The sequence below is a fragment of the Callospermophilus lateralis genome, chromosome 17 (genome assembly GCF_048772815.1).
Source record: "Callospermophilus lateralis isolate mCalLat2 chromosome 17, mCalLat2.hap1, whole genome shotgun sequence".
Taxonomy (NCBI): Eukaryota; Metazoa; Chordata; class Mammalia; order Rodentia; family Sciuridae; genus Callospermophilus; species Callospermophilus lateralis.
Window position 1 is genome coordinate 54,707,843 of NC_135321.1, and position 17,193 is coordinate 54,725,035.

A 17,193-nucleotide genomic window follows, 5' to 3' on the forward strand; every position below is an offset into this window, starting at 1 on the left:
ATGAACTAAGACCTCTGAAACCATGAGCCTTCAAATAAACTTTTCCTCCTCTGTGATTTTCTGGTCAGATCTTTTAGTCACAGTCGTGAAAAAGCTGACTAAAACATGGAGTGAGATCTGACCTCCCCACTTAACGTATTCCCCATGGAAGAAATGGAAACAGAGTGTATTCTATAATACATATCTTACGTTGATAGGGAAATGTGTGTGGAAATAAGCACAGGAAATTTAGGAACCCTTTTAGGAATCGACTGCCTTTTGACCCTTAATGGTGTTGTTCCAAACGCACAAGAGTGGTATTTCAGGAAAAATCAGCCCATAGCTTGCTGACAAAGTGGTAGAGAGCTCACATGACCACCCACTGATTAAACCAGCTTATACCCAAGGCCTCCCACCTGACCAATGGGCCAAGAAAGGCTGTCGCAGACATCGGAGACACCAAAGCAGAAGCACTCAGAGCAGCCCTGGGGGTTTCTCTCCTTCAAGTTATAGAAGCCTGGTTTGCAGCGGTCACAATTCTTCCCCTCGACATTTTCCTGCAAATTACGATAAAAAATTTCCAGGTGAAGCCAATGAATCCAGACAGAAGCAAATGACATCGACAGGATATTAACAAGGAGGGAGGGCTGGTAGCCCACAGAAGCAGGTAAATAAATATATATATATATTTTAAAAAAGTCTCATGAAGTCGTTATTTCAAAAAAAAATAGTGTGAATTAATTATTATTTAATTTCATAGCCAAGAACAAGGCTGGGGTTATATGTAAATATGTAAGGTTAGTCATATATGTAAATGATTTGATTTATTTTACTTCTTCCAATTTTGCTGCTTGTATGAACATTTTAAAATCGGAGGAGGGTTGTCTAATTGTTTGTACTACACATAAATACTCGAGGTTATTTTTGGTCATATATAACATATGCCTGAGACTGTGCTTTCATGAGAATAAACACAAAAGGTACAACAGGAAATCCTTAGAATTCCAGGGAAATTGCTATTAATATCGTATGGTCAAATAACATTCCTCACGGGTACTATATGAATGTATTTGTTATGATTATACAGTTCTTTTTTTTTTTTTTTAAGAAAAATCCAAGATTAAAAACCTGCATTTCATTAGAGTTTGTGGGAACTTAGGGTTTACCTGATTCTCCCCCAAATACAAAGCTAAAAAAGAATGTCCAAGAAGAATTTAGTCAAGGCCAAATAAATGATATGCGGTGTTGGGTTTCACCTAGAAAGTCACAGAAATGCCTCTGGAATACAAGGCCATTGCCCAGAAAAATAAAATTAAAAAATGGAATCCAAGTATTCATCTAAGTCCAAGGACACAACAGAACCAACTTGCTGTGACATATCATGCTTCTGGGCAGGGATGAGAGTTTCTGCTTAAATTGAACTGCTTTGTCTGAGAATTGTGAGCCAGTTGAAGATGCTCCTTTCCCAGCGAAGCACAGAAGAAACCCAGGGCCACTTTGACCTCCTTGCTTACCTTACAAAGACACGGGTCTGTGCACGGATCGTCATTCACACTGCCAGCTAGATTGCAGTCACAGGGGACACAGTTCGGGTAACCCTTGTAGCCAAACTGGCAGCGATCACATTTTTCTCCTGCATAACCGTCCTTACACGGACACTGACCTGGCCACTTCCCTGGGGAGAAAGCAACACATGGAAATAAAAGAAGTTTAAAGATAGGGTTGGCAAACTTTTTCTGTAAAGGGCCAGAGAATGTACATTTTAGGCTTTCTGGCCACGGAATCTGTAGAACTGCTCAACTCAGCCATTACTGCTGGACCACAGTCACAGACAATGTATGAGCCAATGGCTGCCATTCTATTCTAATAAAGCTTATTCTTAAAAACAGGCAGTGTGCAGATTTAGACCTTGGGCCATAGTTTGCCAACTCCTGTTTTAAATAAAGAAAACAGAGGGGAAACTCACAGAGACTGGAGTCAATGTAAAATAGTATAACAACTTTGAAACACAGTTTAATACTTCTTCAAAATGTTATACACAGAGTTACCATATGATATGGACATTCCACTCCTAAGTAAACACTCAAACATTCCCTCCAAAACCTTATACATGAATGTTCATCATAGCATTATTCATAATAGCCAAAAGTAGGAATAACTCAAATATTTAACAGTTAATAAGTGGATATAATGTGATATATTCATCCTATGGAATATTATTCAGCAATAAAAAGGAATGAAATATTGATGTATGCTACAACACAGATAACCCTTGAAAATATATTATGTGAAAGAAGCCCGTCACAAAAAAAACTCCCACATATTGTGTTCCATTTACATGAAATTCCAGAATAAGCAAATGTACCTAGATAAAGTAGATCAGTGGCCCACCCGCAGGGCCACTATCATCACCCTTCCATCAGGGTGTAAGAATCAGTCAGTCACACAATTTACCCTGCACACTCCTGCTAGGCCCCACAGCTGCACCTCCATGCCTGCTGGTCAACAGCTGTTTTTACTGCCAGTGGCCGAGAATTTGATGGGTCACAGAAGTCTTCAAACAGATGCAACCTATTCAGGAGACTCTGATATTTGCAAGTCCACTTACCAAATTTTGAAAGGGAAAGAACACTGACATTTACAAAGTTAACTGGAGGATTTACTTGCTTGGTGAGATGATGTATGCAGAAGTCCTCTGAGCATTTCTAGGAGCTAAATAGAGCAACTGCTATTTACTGTGTTCAATAGATGGCTTTAACTGAGCCTTACTTATTTTTTCATCAAATGCTCAATTATCTGCTCAAATGTCATTTCATCACCCCCGACAGTGTCACCTCCACACCCGTTCTCCAAACCAATTATGATTCTCAGTTTGGCTTTATGTCCTCAGCACTCTCCCTGGCATTATAGTATCCATGTACTTGTTTAATGTTTCCTTTGAGCAGGGACCTTGGCCATCTATTCAAATATATATCAGAAAGATCTAGAAAACTCCCTGACACATAGTAGGTGCTTTAAAAATATTTAGTGAACCAAAGAATTAATAAAGAATCCTACCATCCAACACAATGATAATGGTTCTAACAGGTACAATCTTCCACCAAAAAAAAAAAAAGCAATTGTAAGCACAAAAAATGAATCAAGCATTTACCCTTATTTAAGTCAGAATGGAGATCATCCTTAGCACAGATGGCACTGAGGGACCCGACAGGGTCACAGTCACAGGGATGGCAAGGTTCATCCTCATAAGGAGAAACCTGAAAGGCAGAAGTTGTCCTGGATTATTTTACTGGAAATGATAGCAATATTAACAATCATATCAACAATACCATCAATGCCAAGATAATACTGTTATAAGGGGGCACAGAGAGAAGGAGGAAGAACACTGTCACAACTGTGTATCAAGTCAAGTGAGGACTGACTACACCCTATAAGCAAGATTCAGCCTCTGGTTAGTGGTAGAAGCTCCACATTCCCAGTTAGATAACCCAAGATCACAAAGATAATAGGCCCCTGACCTCAACTTAAATAACAACACGTGAACATCCTACTTATCTAGTAAACAGGGCAGAGTAGAAAATAGAAATCAGAAGAACATTATTAGCATGACAATATAAATCAAACATTACAAAAGGAAAGGAGTCTCCAACATAGAGGATGAGAATTGTCTCCATTGTATAGGTTGCAACTTTGTGAAGTCTCTTTTTTTTCTACTTTAGGAAGGCAATGAAGCTCAGCCATGGGAGAGACATGTACTTACTTTATGTGGTCTATAATATCCATCCACGCAGGTTTCACAATTGATTCCCATGGTGTTCTGCAGGCAATTAATGCAAACCCCACCTCCTCTGAACTGTCCAGCTGTATTCAAGCTTCTCTTCTGATTGGCGACAGTTTCATCATAGTAACAGTCTTTGGCTTTATTGTGACAATTACATTCTAGAGAATATTTTAATATATTAATTAATACACATAGGATGTCTTATAGAAAGCAGGCCCTTATTTCTCTAAGTAAGTTTATATTATTATCAATGCAATTAAAATTCTAGAATAAGTAATTTTAATAAGATATAGGCAATATTATGTATGATAATTAGGAAGAGCTGTCAAGATAATAAAAGCGAGTGCCCATTTGACACAGCAATCCATCTTCTGTATCTTTGTACACATGTGAATAAAATGTATGGGGACAATCACTGCATATTGTTTGTGTTAACAACAGACTAGAGACAATTGAAACACTCATTGATAGATATCCATTTAAATAAATTATTTATTATACCCATATAATGGAATTCTCTGCCACTTGTTTCTCAAAGCAGCATTAAATTGCTAACATGGAGAGAATTTAAAGACACATTGTTAAATATTAAGAAGTAATGGGCAGCTCAGTGGCAGAGTACTTGCTTAGCATGTGCAAGGCCCTGGGTTTAATCCCGAGGTCCAAAAACAAACAAACGAACAACAACAAATAAGCAATGGTATGAATATTATGTCTTCTTCTGTGTAAGAACATATGTTGGGAGTAGCACTGTGCTAATGCATGCTTATTTGCACAAAAATTTTAATAAGAACTTAATGGGAAATAATAAAAAGTGGGAAGGATGGAAATGAAGTAAAAGGAAAGCTTTTACCCCAAACTTCTTTATATTATTAGATGTTGGAATCTTGTGAATATATTGTTTATTTAAAAGTTAAATCCAAGATAATAAAGAACAAATGGATGTATGGGAAGGGGACCTTTGAGGAAATAGCAAACCCATAAAGATACATTTAGTCCTTAATAGTTTAAACTTTTTAAAGATAATCTAGAACTTTGGGCACTATTTGACTTTCTGTGAAAACAAGTTACCTACTCATTGCAAAAGTTAAGATGACGAAAGTGTAGTTATAATAAGAGGAGAAGAACCACATTCTTCAAATAGCGTGCTTACGTTCACATGTGTTACCAGAGGATATGGTCCCAGGCCTCCAGGGCTGCTGGTGGTAGCCAGGACAGCACATATTACAGCTCTCTCCACAAGTATTATGTTCACACAGACACTGCAGTTTCTACACAAAAATGGATGCAAAAGTGGATCAGAACACTTTACCTGTGTATTTTTCTTAGATGTATTTAAGGAGAGAACCTACCACAAATAAGTGGAAAGATGTCACAATGGAAGGACATTCACCTGTATCAAACAAACTGGGAGGTAACTTTTCTAAAAGGATATATACAGATAGTCTTGTTGCAAAGAGAAGTGAGGAAGATAAAAGCAACTCTCAAAGAAGGGCTAGCTAACAAAAATGTTTTTTTTTTTCAAAGATGCATTGACTTTTAAGGATTTGGAAGTTTTTAGTAATAATAATTGTCTTAATTATTAGAAGACTTCTCATTAATAATCTTCTGACATTCATTTACAGATTTTTTTTTTAGCATCAAAATAATACAATCTGGAATGAGGGTGTGGCTCAGTGGTAGAGTGCTTGTCTAGCATGTGGGAGGCCCTGCATTCAACCTCTAGCACTGCAAAAACAGACAACAACAACAACACAAATCAAAAGACAAAAACAAACAACAATAACAACAAAAGAATAATCCTATTCCAGAGGTACAAAATTACAGAGAAAAGATAAGGAAAATAAAAAGTAACTCGTGTAAGTGGTTTGAATTCACTTAATATTGTGCTAAAACAAACTTTATTCTATTCTGATTCAGTACCACAAACATGGAAACGGAGAAAATGAGAAGGCAATATTTTTTTAAAATGTTCAGCATAAATTATAACTGTACATGTTTTTGCTCAATTCTCTCCTAGAGAGAAGAGTTTCAAAATTCAGAAGACTTCTGACTTGTTCACCTTACTGTGGTAAATTTTACATCATGTATACCTTACCACACATGCAGAAAACCACAAGAAGGACTTAATTAGAAATATATCCTCCAAATAAAGCAAAATGATGAAATTGTTTAAAAAATTAAACCATAGTGCATCTTTATCTGGTTTTGATATCAGGGTTTTACTGGCTGTATAGAAAGTATCTGGGAGTGTTCCCTCTTTTCTTTTTCATGAAATAAATGAGAATGACTGGTGTTAGCTCTTCTGTAAAGGTCTGGTAAAACTCAACTGAGAATCCATCTGGTTCTGGGCTTTCCTTCCTTGAAAGGCTTTTAATTGCTGCCTCAATCTCATTGCTTGATAATGGTCTGTTTATACACATGGTTCAATTTGGGCAGGTCATATGCATGCAGAAATCTGTCAATGTCTTCTAGATTTTCCAGGTTATTGTAGAATAAATTTTCAAAATAGTTACTGATGATCCTCTGGATTGCAGAAGTCCTTGTGTTGGTGATATTTCCCTTTCATCTCTAATTCTGTTGGTTCGGGTCTTCTCTAGCTTTCTGTTGGTTTGACTAAATATTTATCAATCTTGTTAATCTTTTCACAAAGTTGTTGCATTGATCCTTTTTATTGTTTTTTTTTTTAAATTTTCAATTTCATTAAATTCATCTCTGATCTTAATTATTAAATTCATCTCTGTCTTCTAGTGATTTGGGATTGGTTTGTTTTTCTTTCTCTAGAGCCTTGAGGTATGACATTATATTTTTTATTTGTGATATATATATATATATATATTTAATGTAGGCACTCAATGCTGTATACTTTCCTCTTAGAACTGCATTCATACTTTCCAGTTTAAAAAAACAGTAAGTAAATAGAAAATCGGTACCGCAGAGCAAGGGGAGCAAGGTTAGGGAGGAGGAGAGGGAAAGAAGAACTACTGGGTCCGGAAATGGAGCAAATTATATTCCATGCATGATTATGTCAAAAGGACCTCATTATTATCTGTAAATATAATACACTAATAAAAACATTAAAAATTAAAACAGTAAAATTTTATGAAAATATTTTTACTCTTGCTACGTGAGTTTATAACTTTCAACATTTGCTTTGAATGCAAAAAAATACTGAAAATATTACAGTTACAACTTCTACGCTGAAGTTGCAGTAAATCGTCAAATACTAGAATTTACCTTTGTAGTTTCATCCCATGGGCAGTTGCTAGCATGGCCAGAGCAAATGCACATCCCTCCAACAGAAATGTCCTTTATTGAATAGTAATACTAAAAAAAAGAAATGTTACATACAGAAATTAAAACCTTTTTATTTCAGTGAAAAGAAAACACTGGCACTCCACAAATCTCTCAGGTAGTGTATTATCAGTAATCTAAAACTATATGTCCATTTCAAATTATATTTCATGCACGATGAATGTTGGTGCTCAATTAAAATCAATTATGCTCAAATCAACTCATCTACTAAATCTAGGAGTCTGAAAGAATTTTCCAGCTTGGCTGCATCTTAAACCAGAGAGGTCATCTTCAAACCTCACCTGCCAAAACACCTAAAAAATACTGTAGAATTGAATTTAGTACTACATAAAAAAGATAATACATCACCAGCAAAGAAGATTTATCCTCCAAATGCAGTTAGTTTAATACACAAAAATCAGTAGATGTAAACAGCCTCATTAACAAAATAGTGTTTTTCTCTTAAAATTGGTTCTCACCACTTTGTAGATTTGTATATGTTAATAGATATCTTTTGGGATTTCATTTTCCATTATTCATTACTGTATATATAAATGTGATTCATTTTTAAAATTTTTTAATTTGTTTTAATTAGTTATACATGACAGTAGAATACATTTATGCACTTTGATATATCATACATAGATGGGATATAATTTCTCATTTTTCTGAGTGTACATGTTGCAGAATCATATTGGTCATGCAGTCAAATATATATATATATATACAGTAATAATGTCTGTTTCATTCTACTATCTTTCCTCACCCCACACTCCTCTCCTTCTCTCCCATCACTTCCCTCTACCTAATCTAAGGTAATGCTATTCTTCCATACTGTCCCCCCACCTTTATTGCGAATTAGTGTCCACATATTAGAGAAAATATTTGGCCTTTGGTTTTGTGGGATTGGCTTAATTTGCTTAGCATGATATTTTTCAACTCCATCCACTTACTGGCAAATGCCATAATTTTACTCTTTTTTTAAAGCTGAGTAATATTCCATTGAGTATACATTCCACATTTTTTATTTTGTATATTGTAACACTATTAAATTCACTTACATTTACTAGTTGTTTCACATTTTCTATGTATACAATCATGTCATCTACAAGTGGTGCTTCACTCTTACTGTGCTCTCTGTATGCCTTTGATTTATTTTTCTTGCATTATTGAACAAGAGCTTTACCAATAAACCATAAGATATTTCCAAGAGGAGTTAAAGAAGATTAGATAAGTGAGAAGACACAGCATTTTAATGAACTGGATGATTCAATATTGTTAAGAGGTCTTCCAAAATTCATCTTAAATCGACACAAAGAATCAATGGGGGCTAGGATTGAGGCTCAGGGGTACGGTGCTTGCCTAGCATGTGTAAGACACTGGGCTCGATCTTCCTTAGCACCACATAAAAATAAATAAATGAATAAAGATTTTTTAAAAGACTCAATTGAACAAATGCCTTTAAAAAAAAAAGAATCAATAGAATTTCAGTGAAAATCTTTGCAGGCTTTTTTTGGGGGGTGAGAGGGTAAGACACGATATCAGAGCTACCAAGTAAAGGCAGCATTTGTATTAAAGGATATATGATGATATTTGTTAAGTGAGGATATAACAGCTGGGAAGAAAGAGGGCCAACCTGAGAGGACAACCAAACTGAAAAGAAGAAAGGAGAATCTCCCTGAAACCAAACAAACTTATAACAATGATGGTGAGGGGGCACCATATACTCACTCGTCTTGTAACAATAGGGTCAAGGTCTTTGGGTTCCCGGTGGCTAAGGGTCATGAGATCCGCATTGAGTGTCCTGATGCGTTGTAATCGAAGGCGGATATATCGTGCAGAGGTAAATTCCAACAACCTGGGGGAAGGATCGTCAGCGCTTGGTCTGCCATTGATGAGTGATGTATGAATCTAAAACATGAAGAAGAAAAATAAACAAATGTCCTTTTTAAGCATGGCAAAAATATAGCCCTGCTGGCTTAACTTCAGGATATAATCTTTACCAAGATACTATCTAAAATCAAACCCAAACAATCAAACTCTTGTCAAAATCCAACTTGTGTTAACTACTTGTGAATCACTGCGATCCACATTACAGCTTCAATTTACGAGAGTTGTCCATTCCAGTGCTGAGGTTGCTGGGGATCTTTAACCGGGTACCTCTTCCTGCGTGGTAAGGATATTTTAAACATCTATTATTAAGCCATGGCTTCTCAGAAACAAATTCTAAAATCCATGAAGAGGTTGGGGAGAGCAAGGAAAGGGTGCCAAAAGCCATAATCATAACCTGCTCTCTTAATTAATCTCTGCTCTTGAAACAATGCAGGGCTCCCTACAGAGACCCGGCTGTGAAGAGCACTTCAGAGCACTTCAGAGGTTTTTGTAGTTTTATCTCCTCAAGCCAGGTGCTACTGAAGAATGTGCTGCCTTCATCACACTCTGACTTTAATGAAGTGTGTGCCACCTGGGCGTGCTGAGCATGGAGCTGTGACATTTTATGGGCATCTCCCAGTCCTCAAATCCCTCCAAACAGAGCTACCCAGAGAAAATTGGGAACTTCATCTTTTAGAAGCATTTTTAGCTGTCGTTTTAATATTTCAACAAACATTCTCATCCTGGTGTTGTGGAAAGATGCTCTGAAGGAGGAACTGATGGACTTATTCCATTACAACAGAGTAAAAAATGCGGGGCCTCCATGAAGGGAAGAAATCAATGGGGTAAAATTATCCGCAGTGAAATTGATCATATTAGGCAGCATTCAGGGCTATTTAAATAGAAATAGGTAGCTGTAGTGAAGATCTTTGTATTGAGAGCAATCAATTTTGTGTGTTCGATATCTGCTCCTACAAGGGCTCTCTCAACATTTGAGGCAGGGGTCTCTGAGGAGGAAAAGCTGTCACCACCGTGGGCACAGTACCTCTCCATGATCCAGTGGTATCAGTCTAGAATAATAGGAGGTGCAGATCACTTCGTCGTCGGCTCTGTAAGTGGGCGGCCCCCGTCTTGGAGTTATGTTGTAGCGTGTCAAACACTCCGTGTCACTGACTGCGTAATACTGCCAGGGGCTGAACGTGGTGCCATCCAGAGAGCGCTCCAAAATCCAGTTTCCAGGTCTGGGGGCATTGGCGGCTTTAATGATGACATAGGCAACTTGAAAAATCTGAAACAAAGACATTGGGAAAATCTCAACCCAGAATCAGTGTGTCAGAGGCAGAGAAACACTGCATGAGCGCGATTGCATGTGGAATCCAAGACAGGCCATTCACAGAAGCGTGATTGCCAGGGGCTGGAGGAGGGGAGAATGAGGAAACTTGTGTCCAGGGGCATGTTTCAGTTATGCAAGATGAGTAAGTTCGGGGGGTCTCATGTACAATGTGTCTATAGGGAACAATACTGTGTACTAAGAGGGTAGATAGCTCTTATGGTTATATTCCTTGTCGTTATTATGGTTATTATTTCACAAGGCACGGGTACATGAAATCATTAAATTATGCCCATTAAATATGTAAATTTTTTTTAAATAAAAAAAACCCCAGAATCAGCAGTCATTGCTCAAAAAGCAAAGTAGTTCTTGAGAAAACTACCATATGATGATTGTCAATGTCTCTCTATGCTTTTGTTAGGTAGAAGACAAGTCATGGGGAAAGGATAGAAAAGTGAGAGAGAGGTTACCACCCACCTAACAATCTGCCTGAAGGCCCTGTGGTGAGGGGAAACTGGGCCATCTTGTGGTTAAAGGAAGGAAGCTAGACCACCAGGAGGGGAGTTCAGGACCTTGAAGGGAAAGTCCCAGATCCTGATCTTGGGCATGAACAATAGCCTGAGGGAGGGACCTAAAGTTAACTAGTTGCTAATTAACATATCATTAGGATTGCAGTTTGCTCCCCCTCTGTGCATTGGGGAGGGGGCCTTTTGCATGCACAGTAGAAAAGAAATTACTGCAGGTTCAGCTGTCAATCAAGGTGTCAATCAACCCCAAATCCTCCCTGGGAAGAACTTGCACAGCTCAATAAAGTAAGCTCCACTGTGTAGACAGGGCCTGGAGCTGCTTCAGAGCTCCGCCCACTGTGTTCTCCAAGAATGCTCTGTTTACTTTTGCTTTGTTTACCAACCTCCTCAGTCTTGGTCAGGACTGGGCACCTCCTGGGGACCCCTGCCACGTGCCAGCAACACTTTTATGTATAACTGCTCATACACATTAATCAGAAATATGTCTTATGTCCTGGTGGCATTTATTTTCATAATAAGCTCAAAAAGTACTCACAAATAAATCTGCACTTTTATTATTAGCAGTATTAGCATTAACATAAGTACATATTCTATTGTTTCTCAAGTTTTTTACCTGGATTCTGGCTAGTAATAGAGTATTATATTTCATTAATCGTAATGTTAAATGTATTTCTCACAGTGATTAGGTGACTTGGAGACAATAGATCTGAATAGGATAAAAAGCAGTTAGCCCACTACATGTCTCCTAAATTGGCTAAAATCCAAAACACTGACAACACCCAATGCTGGTGAGGATGTGGAACAACAAGAACTCTCATTCACTGCTGGTAGGAATGCAAAAAAGGTGCAGTCTTTTGAGGACAGTTTGACAGTTTCTTATAAAACTAAACACCAATTCATCCAATAACCATGCTTCTTGACATTTACCCCGATGAATTGAAGACTTATAGAACTTGCACACAGATGTTTACAATTGCTTTATTCATAACTGGCAAAATTTGGAAGCAACCATGAACGCCTTGCATAGGTAAATAGATGCATAAAATATGGTGTATTCAGATAATGAAATAGCATTTGAGGGGGTGAGGTGCCAGGGGTTGAAATCAGCCCTATTTTGTATTTTATTTAGAGACAGGGTCTCAATGGGTTGCTTAGCACCTAACTGTTGCTGAGGCTAGCTTTGAACTCACGATCCTCCTGCCTCAGCCTCCCAAGCTGATGGGATTACAGGCATGTGCCACTGTGCCCAGCTTGAAATAGCATTCTTAAAAAAAAAAAAAAAATAGAATTCAAAGTAAGGAGGAAGCAGAGAAAAAGAGGATACAGCTGACTATTAACAGAATGAGGAAACTGGCCAGACAAACCTTGGATTTGGAAAGGAACTTTGTGTATAACTAGCCCCAAATCCTGCACCAGGAAGGAATCATCTCCAACAACCCAGCCCTCCTGGGAGCACTTCCAGAGACAGAAAATTCATTGGTTCCTAAGACAGCACTTTTGTTTTATGACAACTCTACATTACAGGTTCTTTCTTTTTACACTTATTCAAGGTCTGCCATAAATTTCTATGTACTGGAGAGAAAGAAAAGATGTAGGATTCCACATTGATGTAACTGTCGTTCAAACATTTGAACATAACTATCATATATCTTTCCAGAATCCAAAGTCTTTTCATTTTTTGCTTCAACATTCTGGTTTCTTAAAAACATTCGTTATTTAACAAGGTACCATCACCTTGTCATGATGTTCTGGACACAAGCTTATTTTAAAACACAGTTTCCAGGGACTCAGCACAAAATTCCAAACACTTCTAAATTGTGACGAAAGAGTGAAAACACCATGTCCCTCATTTCGGTCCTTCAGTCTTTGAGAGCAAATTTGGATTGTTAACTCAACAACAAGGGCATTCCCTTTCCATGTGAGCTGCTATTTAGTCCAGATTCCCTCTAACTCAGATAGCTATGTGCAATTAAAAAAACAAAGTCCACTATTTTCTGTTTTTTAAACATACAGTCAGTTCTCTGTATTGTGAAATCTGTGTCTGAGTTCAGACAACCACAGCTTGAAAGTATATTTCAAAAACTGCATCCAAACGGAACATGTACAGACTTCTTGTCGTTGTTTCCTATTAAATGATACATTATAACAAGTGTTTACATAGCATTTCCATGATGTCAAGTGTTGTAAGTAATCTAGAGATGATTTAAAGTATATGAGAGGGCATGCATAGGTTCATGCAAATACAGTGCCATTTATATGGGGGACTTGAGGGTTATGGATTCTGGTATTCTCAAGTTGTCCTGGAACCACTCCCCATGGACAGTAAAGACCAACTGTATACATAATACATGCATGTAAAAGTGTACATAAACATGCAAGTTTGTATATATATGTTTGTATGACAATATTAATTTATATATCTGCAAATGCATATGCTTGTGTATATGTATGTTTTTGTGTGTGCACATACATTTGTGTGTATATCTGAGCATGTAAGTTTGTGTGTGTGTATGTTTGTTATGCATAACACACATACATACACACATATGTAAGTTGTTCACTTACTCTGAGTCTTATTGTCTCTGGGATTTGGGGGTTTCGTTTTTTTAGCCTCTCCTCATCAATTCCAGGGACACAAGAGCTCTTTAAACCTAACCCATCACAAACCAAATAATTTTATATTCACCTACTAATTCTAGGGAATCCATAGGCAAGGACAACCTGATCTTGTTCTAATAACTCTGTTCACTCACAAGTAAACGTTCCCTGGCCGAGTTTGGTACGTGGGTAATATGAGGTGCCTTTTATCTGGGCTCTCCACGTTCAGGTGTTGTCTTCCTCCAGAAAGCAACCACTGTTTCTAAAGCACATTAGAAGCAAAACAATGTCCTCAGCGTTTTGATAAATGAGGACAGGGCAGAACATCCTCCTCTGTACTTGCAAATATTTTCAGCAGAAAAGCAGAACTCTATCCCTGTAATGCCAGTAGCTCCGGATGCTGAGGCAGGAGAATGACAAGTTCTAGGTCAGCCTCAGCAACTTAGGAAGACCCTAAGGAACTTAGGGAGACTGACTCAAAATAAAAAGGGCTGAGGATGTGGCTCAGTGATTTAGGGACCCTGAGTTCAATCCTGGGTAGCAAAAAAAAAAAAAAAAAAAAAGTAAAACTTTATGAGCACATGGATCATTATCACATTCCACTGTGCACGTATGAAATTAGGACTTACAGAATGGAGGCCTGGAGGAACTGGAGAGAAACTGTTTACAGACATCATTTACAAAGATAATGGAAATGGGATGTATTTACCTTCTGTTTTCCACTTTCATCTTTGAAAATGCAAAGGACTAACAGACTTCTTACCACATGTATGTAAGAGCTTACTCATACTATCTCATTTAACCCCAAACAGCACTGCTAGTGTTTTTACATATATGGAAACTCATGTAAAGAAAAGTCAAAGAACAAGCTAGTGAGGTACAGGTCCTAATAGGAAACCAGGAGTTCTCCCCTCTCCGTCCTCGGCCACCATGCATAAGGCCTGCCAGAGTACAAGCTCTCCACCACTGACCTCGCCCTGCACTTTCTTTTTGTGACAACAACAGTAACAACAACAAAGACTTTCACACTCACTGGGAAACCAGGTTCTAAAGAGACACAAGGGTACCTGTTCCATTTGATTCTGGAGTTTCTGTCATGGAGCTAAGGATCAGTGTGGGGAGGGAATGGAGAATATGCAAGACACAAAAATGAGTAAATATTTATAATAGCATATTGATTAATGATAATCTTAATTGGTGTTAATAAATATCATTAATAATAATATGAGCAATGAACATGAACATTAACTTGTTACTCTAATCAAATTACAGAGGACTTACTGTGGCCAGTGATAAATGCTTTATTTTATTTTTTTTTACAAGTATAACTTTTTATTATTTTTTGTTATCAATTTCTTTAAATGCTTTTTTAGAATGATTGACCCTGTGACTCCTTGGAACTGCCTTCTTCTCATGAAGTAAATACTATTATTTCCTGTACTTTACAAATGAGGAAATTGAGGCACAGAAAGATGAAGTCATTATCCTGGGATCTCACAAGTACTAACCTCAGAACCACTGTGCAACATGACCTCCAGAGCCTGCCAGGGTAAGGGACAAAGGAATCCTGGGCTGAGGCAACTGATGAGAACCAACCCCATTTCCCCAAACTCTTACTTCCACCAGTAGCATTTATTTTAACACCATGTTCTGGTAGCTTATCAAACCCTTGTCAGCTTTTGTACTGACAATTCAGCCATGCGTAAGAAAATTAGGCCAAACGGAAGAGAAGCTATAGAGGAGAAACTTCAGGACACGTCTTCCAGGAAGACTTCTATTAGAAGTCAGCCATTATTCTCACAATCTCTCAATAGTCATCAAGGTTGTCCCCAAATGGCAGACCAGGAGACAAATGAAAACCAGACCCTGAGCTCTAAGTCGGACAGAGGAAAAGGATATTATGAAGGGTATAAATACAAATTGTCTTCACTTAAACCCTAATATGAGCTGATTATGCCCCCTCCCAAATTCTATATGGCAAGTCTCACCTCCCAGTACCTCAGAATGTGACTATGTTTGGAGACAGGGCCTTGAAAGGGGTAAGTTAAGTAAAATGAGGCTGATCTAAAATGACTGTGTCCTTACGAAAAAGAGATTTGGACACAGACACACGCAGAGAGAAGATCGTGTGAAGAGACAGGAAAAAAATGGGCACCTACAAGCCAACAAGAAAGAGTTCAGAGAAAACCAAACCCACCAACACCTTGACCTCGGATTTTCAGGCTCTAAATCTGTGAGAAATAAATTTCGCTTGTGGAAGGCACATAGTCTGTGGTATTTGTTATGGTGGTTTGAGTTGCCTAAGATAAGCCCTAATTTAAGAATCCTGTGTTGATAAACAGGTCTTATAGCTAAGGTAGAAAAAGGCAAGGGATTCTGTGTATAGAGAATTTTAAACTTTTGTTCAAATAAAATCCACTATATCTCTGTTGTCCCTTTCTGGCATGGTTGACTAAACTGCCTTTTCTCCCAATATAAGGTTGGCTGAACACAAACTGTTGACACAGGGGTTTTCACTGGACTCAGACTCATCCCAGTCTTGCCAAACCTACAGCTGATACAGCCCTTCTTAAACCCACTTTCATCCCAGTTCTCCGTCCAGTGGCCTTCGTTAATGATCACTGGAATGCACATAAACATTGTCACATAAATAAAGTAGGCACACATCAAACACCACTGTCTACAGAGGAATCCACACAGGAATGTCCATGTGGACCTCAATCTTAACTTAAATATAGTAAATCCATCTCAGGCCCACAAGTCTGAAAATCACAGAGAGTCTAACCTTCCAAGGTCAGAGGCCCATTTCCCACGTGCAGCGAGAAGTCCCTTCTCTCCACAGAAAGGACAGTTGTGTTCTGCACAACTGTGGTCTCAGGAAATCTTTGGGGCCCGAGACCATGCGTGAATCCCTTCTGTAAATTGCCCATAAAAAAAACTTAACTGTCCCCATGACTATAACCAAACAGGGAATGAGGGAGTGTTTTCTCTCTTAGGTGAAAGGAAATGAACTTCTCACAGGTGGAAGAGATTTAGGTTAATAGTTAAGTGTATTTGATAAATAATATTGCTTGACTAGCCCTAAAAACGAAGGGAATTGGTGTTTGATTAGCTTTCTTGCTTATAAAATTATTAGAGAATGAAATTTAAAATGACCGCTTGAATTACTCTTTATTGCTTGAGAATAAAGAAGCAATTATTTCAGAGAAGGCTCATTCCTAATGCTGATGGGAATCACTTTCAGTTTTACAGCATATCCGTCATGAAAGCACCCGGTCCATTCATGACTGAGTGAAGCAGCAGCAAAGTCTATGCAGGACAAGTAACGTGGACAGCTTAGATGTCTGCTGAGGAAGAATGTGTGCAATATACATTTTAGATCTTTTAGGAGCTATTTCCTTAAAATGTCTTTTCTATTGTATTTTGGATGTGTGTTTTACTGTTTTCCCTCATTTAACCGAAGAGGTCTCACCATTCTGTATTTAGAACACCTATTAAAGAACTGAGCGATATTATAGATGACTTAGATATAGAACTATGAACTATGGAACATAATGGGTCAAGGCCAGTATATACAACTAAAGAAGAAAGAAAGAAAGAAAGAAAGAAAGAAAGAAAGAAAGAAAGAAAGAAAGAAAGAAAGAAAGGAAGGAAGGAAGGAAGGAAGAAAGACAGAAAGAAAGGAGCTTCATGAATGAGCAGAGACTTTTGGTTGATTTGTCTTTCTGTAAATTTGGTGCTGACATTAGACATGAAAAATAAACGTATGAAAGACCCGTAACTTCTCCCCTACCCCCAGTGCATCCACTTGT

General features: G+C 37.9%; 1 protein-coding gene across 1 annotated transcript in view; it reads right to left on the minus strand.

The window, feature by feature from the left end:
• Lama1 (laminin subunit alpha 1) overlaps nucleotides 1-17,193 on the minus strand; it is a 151,464-nt gene that overhangs the window by 87,460 nt on the left and 46,811 nt on the right. Inside the window, exons 4-11 of the mRNA XM_076836593.2 lie at nucleotides 9,972-10,214; nucleotides 8,786-8,965; nucleotides 6,998-7,087; nucleotides 4,914-5,031; nucleotides 3,740-3,918; nucleotides 3,131-3,236; nucleotides 1,494-1,654; nucleotides 396-536 (exon numbers count right to left, since the gene is read on the minus strand). Coding sequence (XP_076692708.2) covers nucleotides 396-536; nucleotides 1,494-1,654; nucleotides 3,131-3,236; nucleotides 3,740-3,918; nucleotides 4,914-5,031; nucleotides 6,998-7,087; nucleotides 8,786-8,965; nucleotides 9,972-10,214 — 1,218 coding nt within the window. The remainder of the gene's footprint in view (nucleotides 1-395; nucleotides 537-1,493; nucleotides 1,655-3,130; nucleotides 3,237-3,739; nucleotides 3,919-4,913; nucleotides 5,032-6,997; nucleotides 7,088-8,785; nucleotides 8,966-9,971; nucleotides 10,215-17,193) is intronic.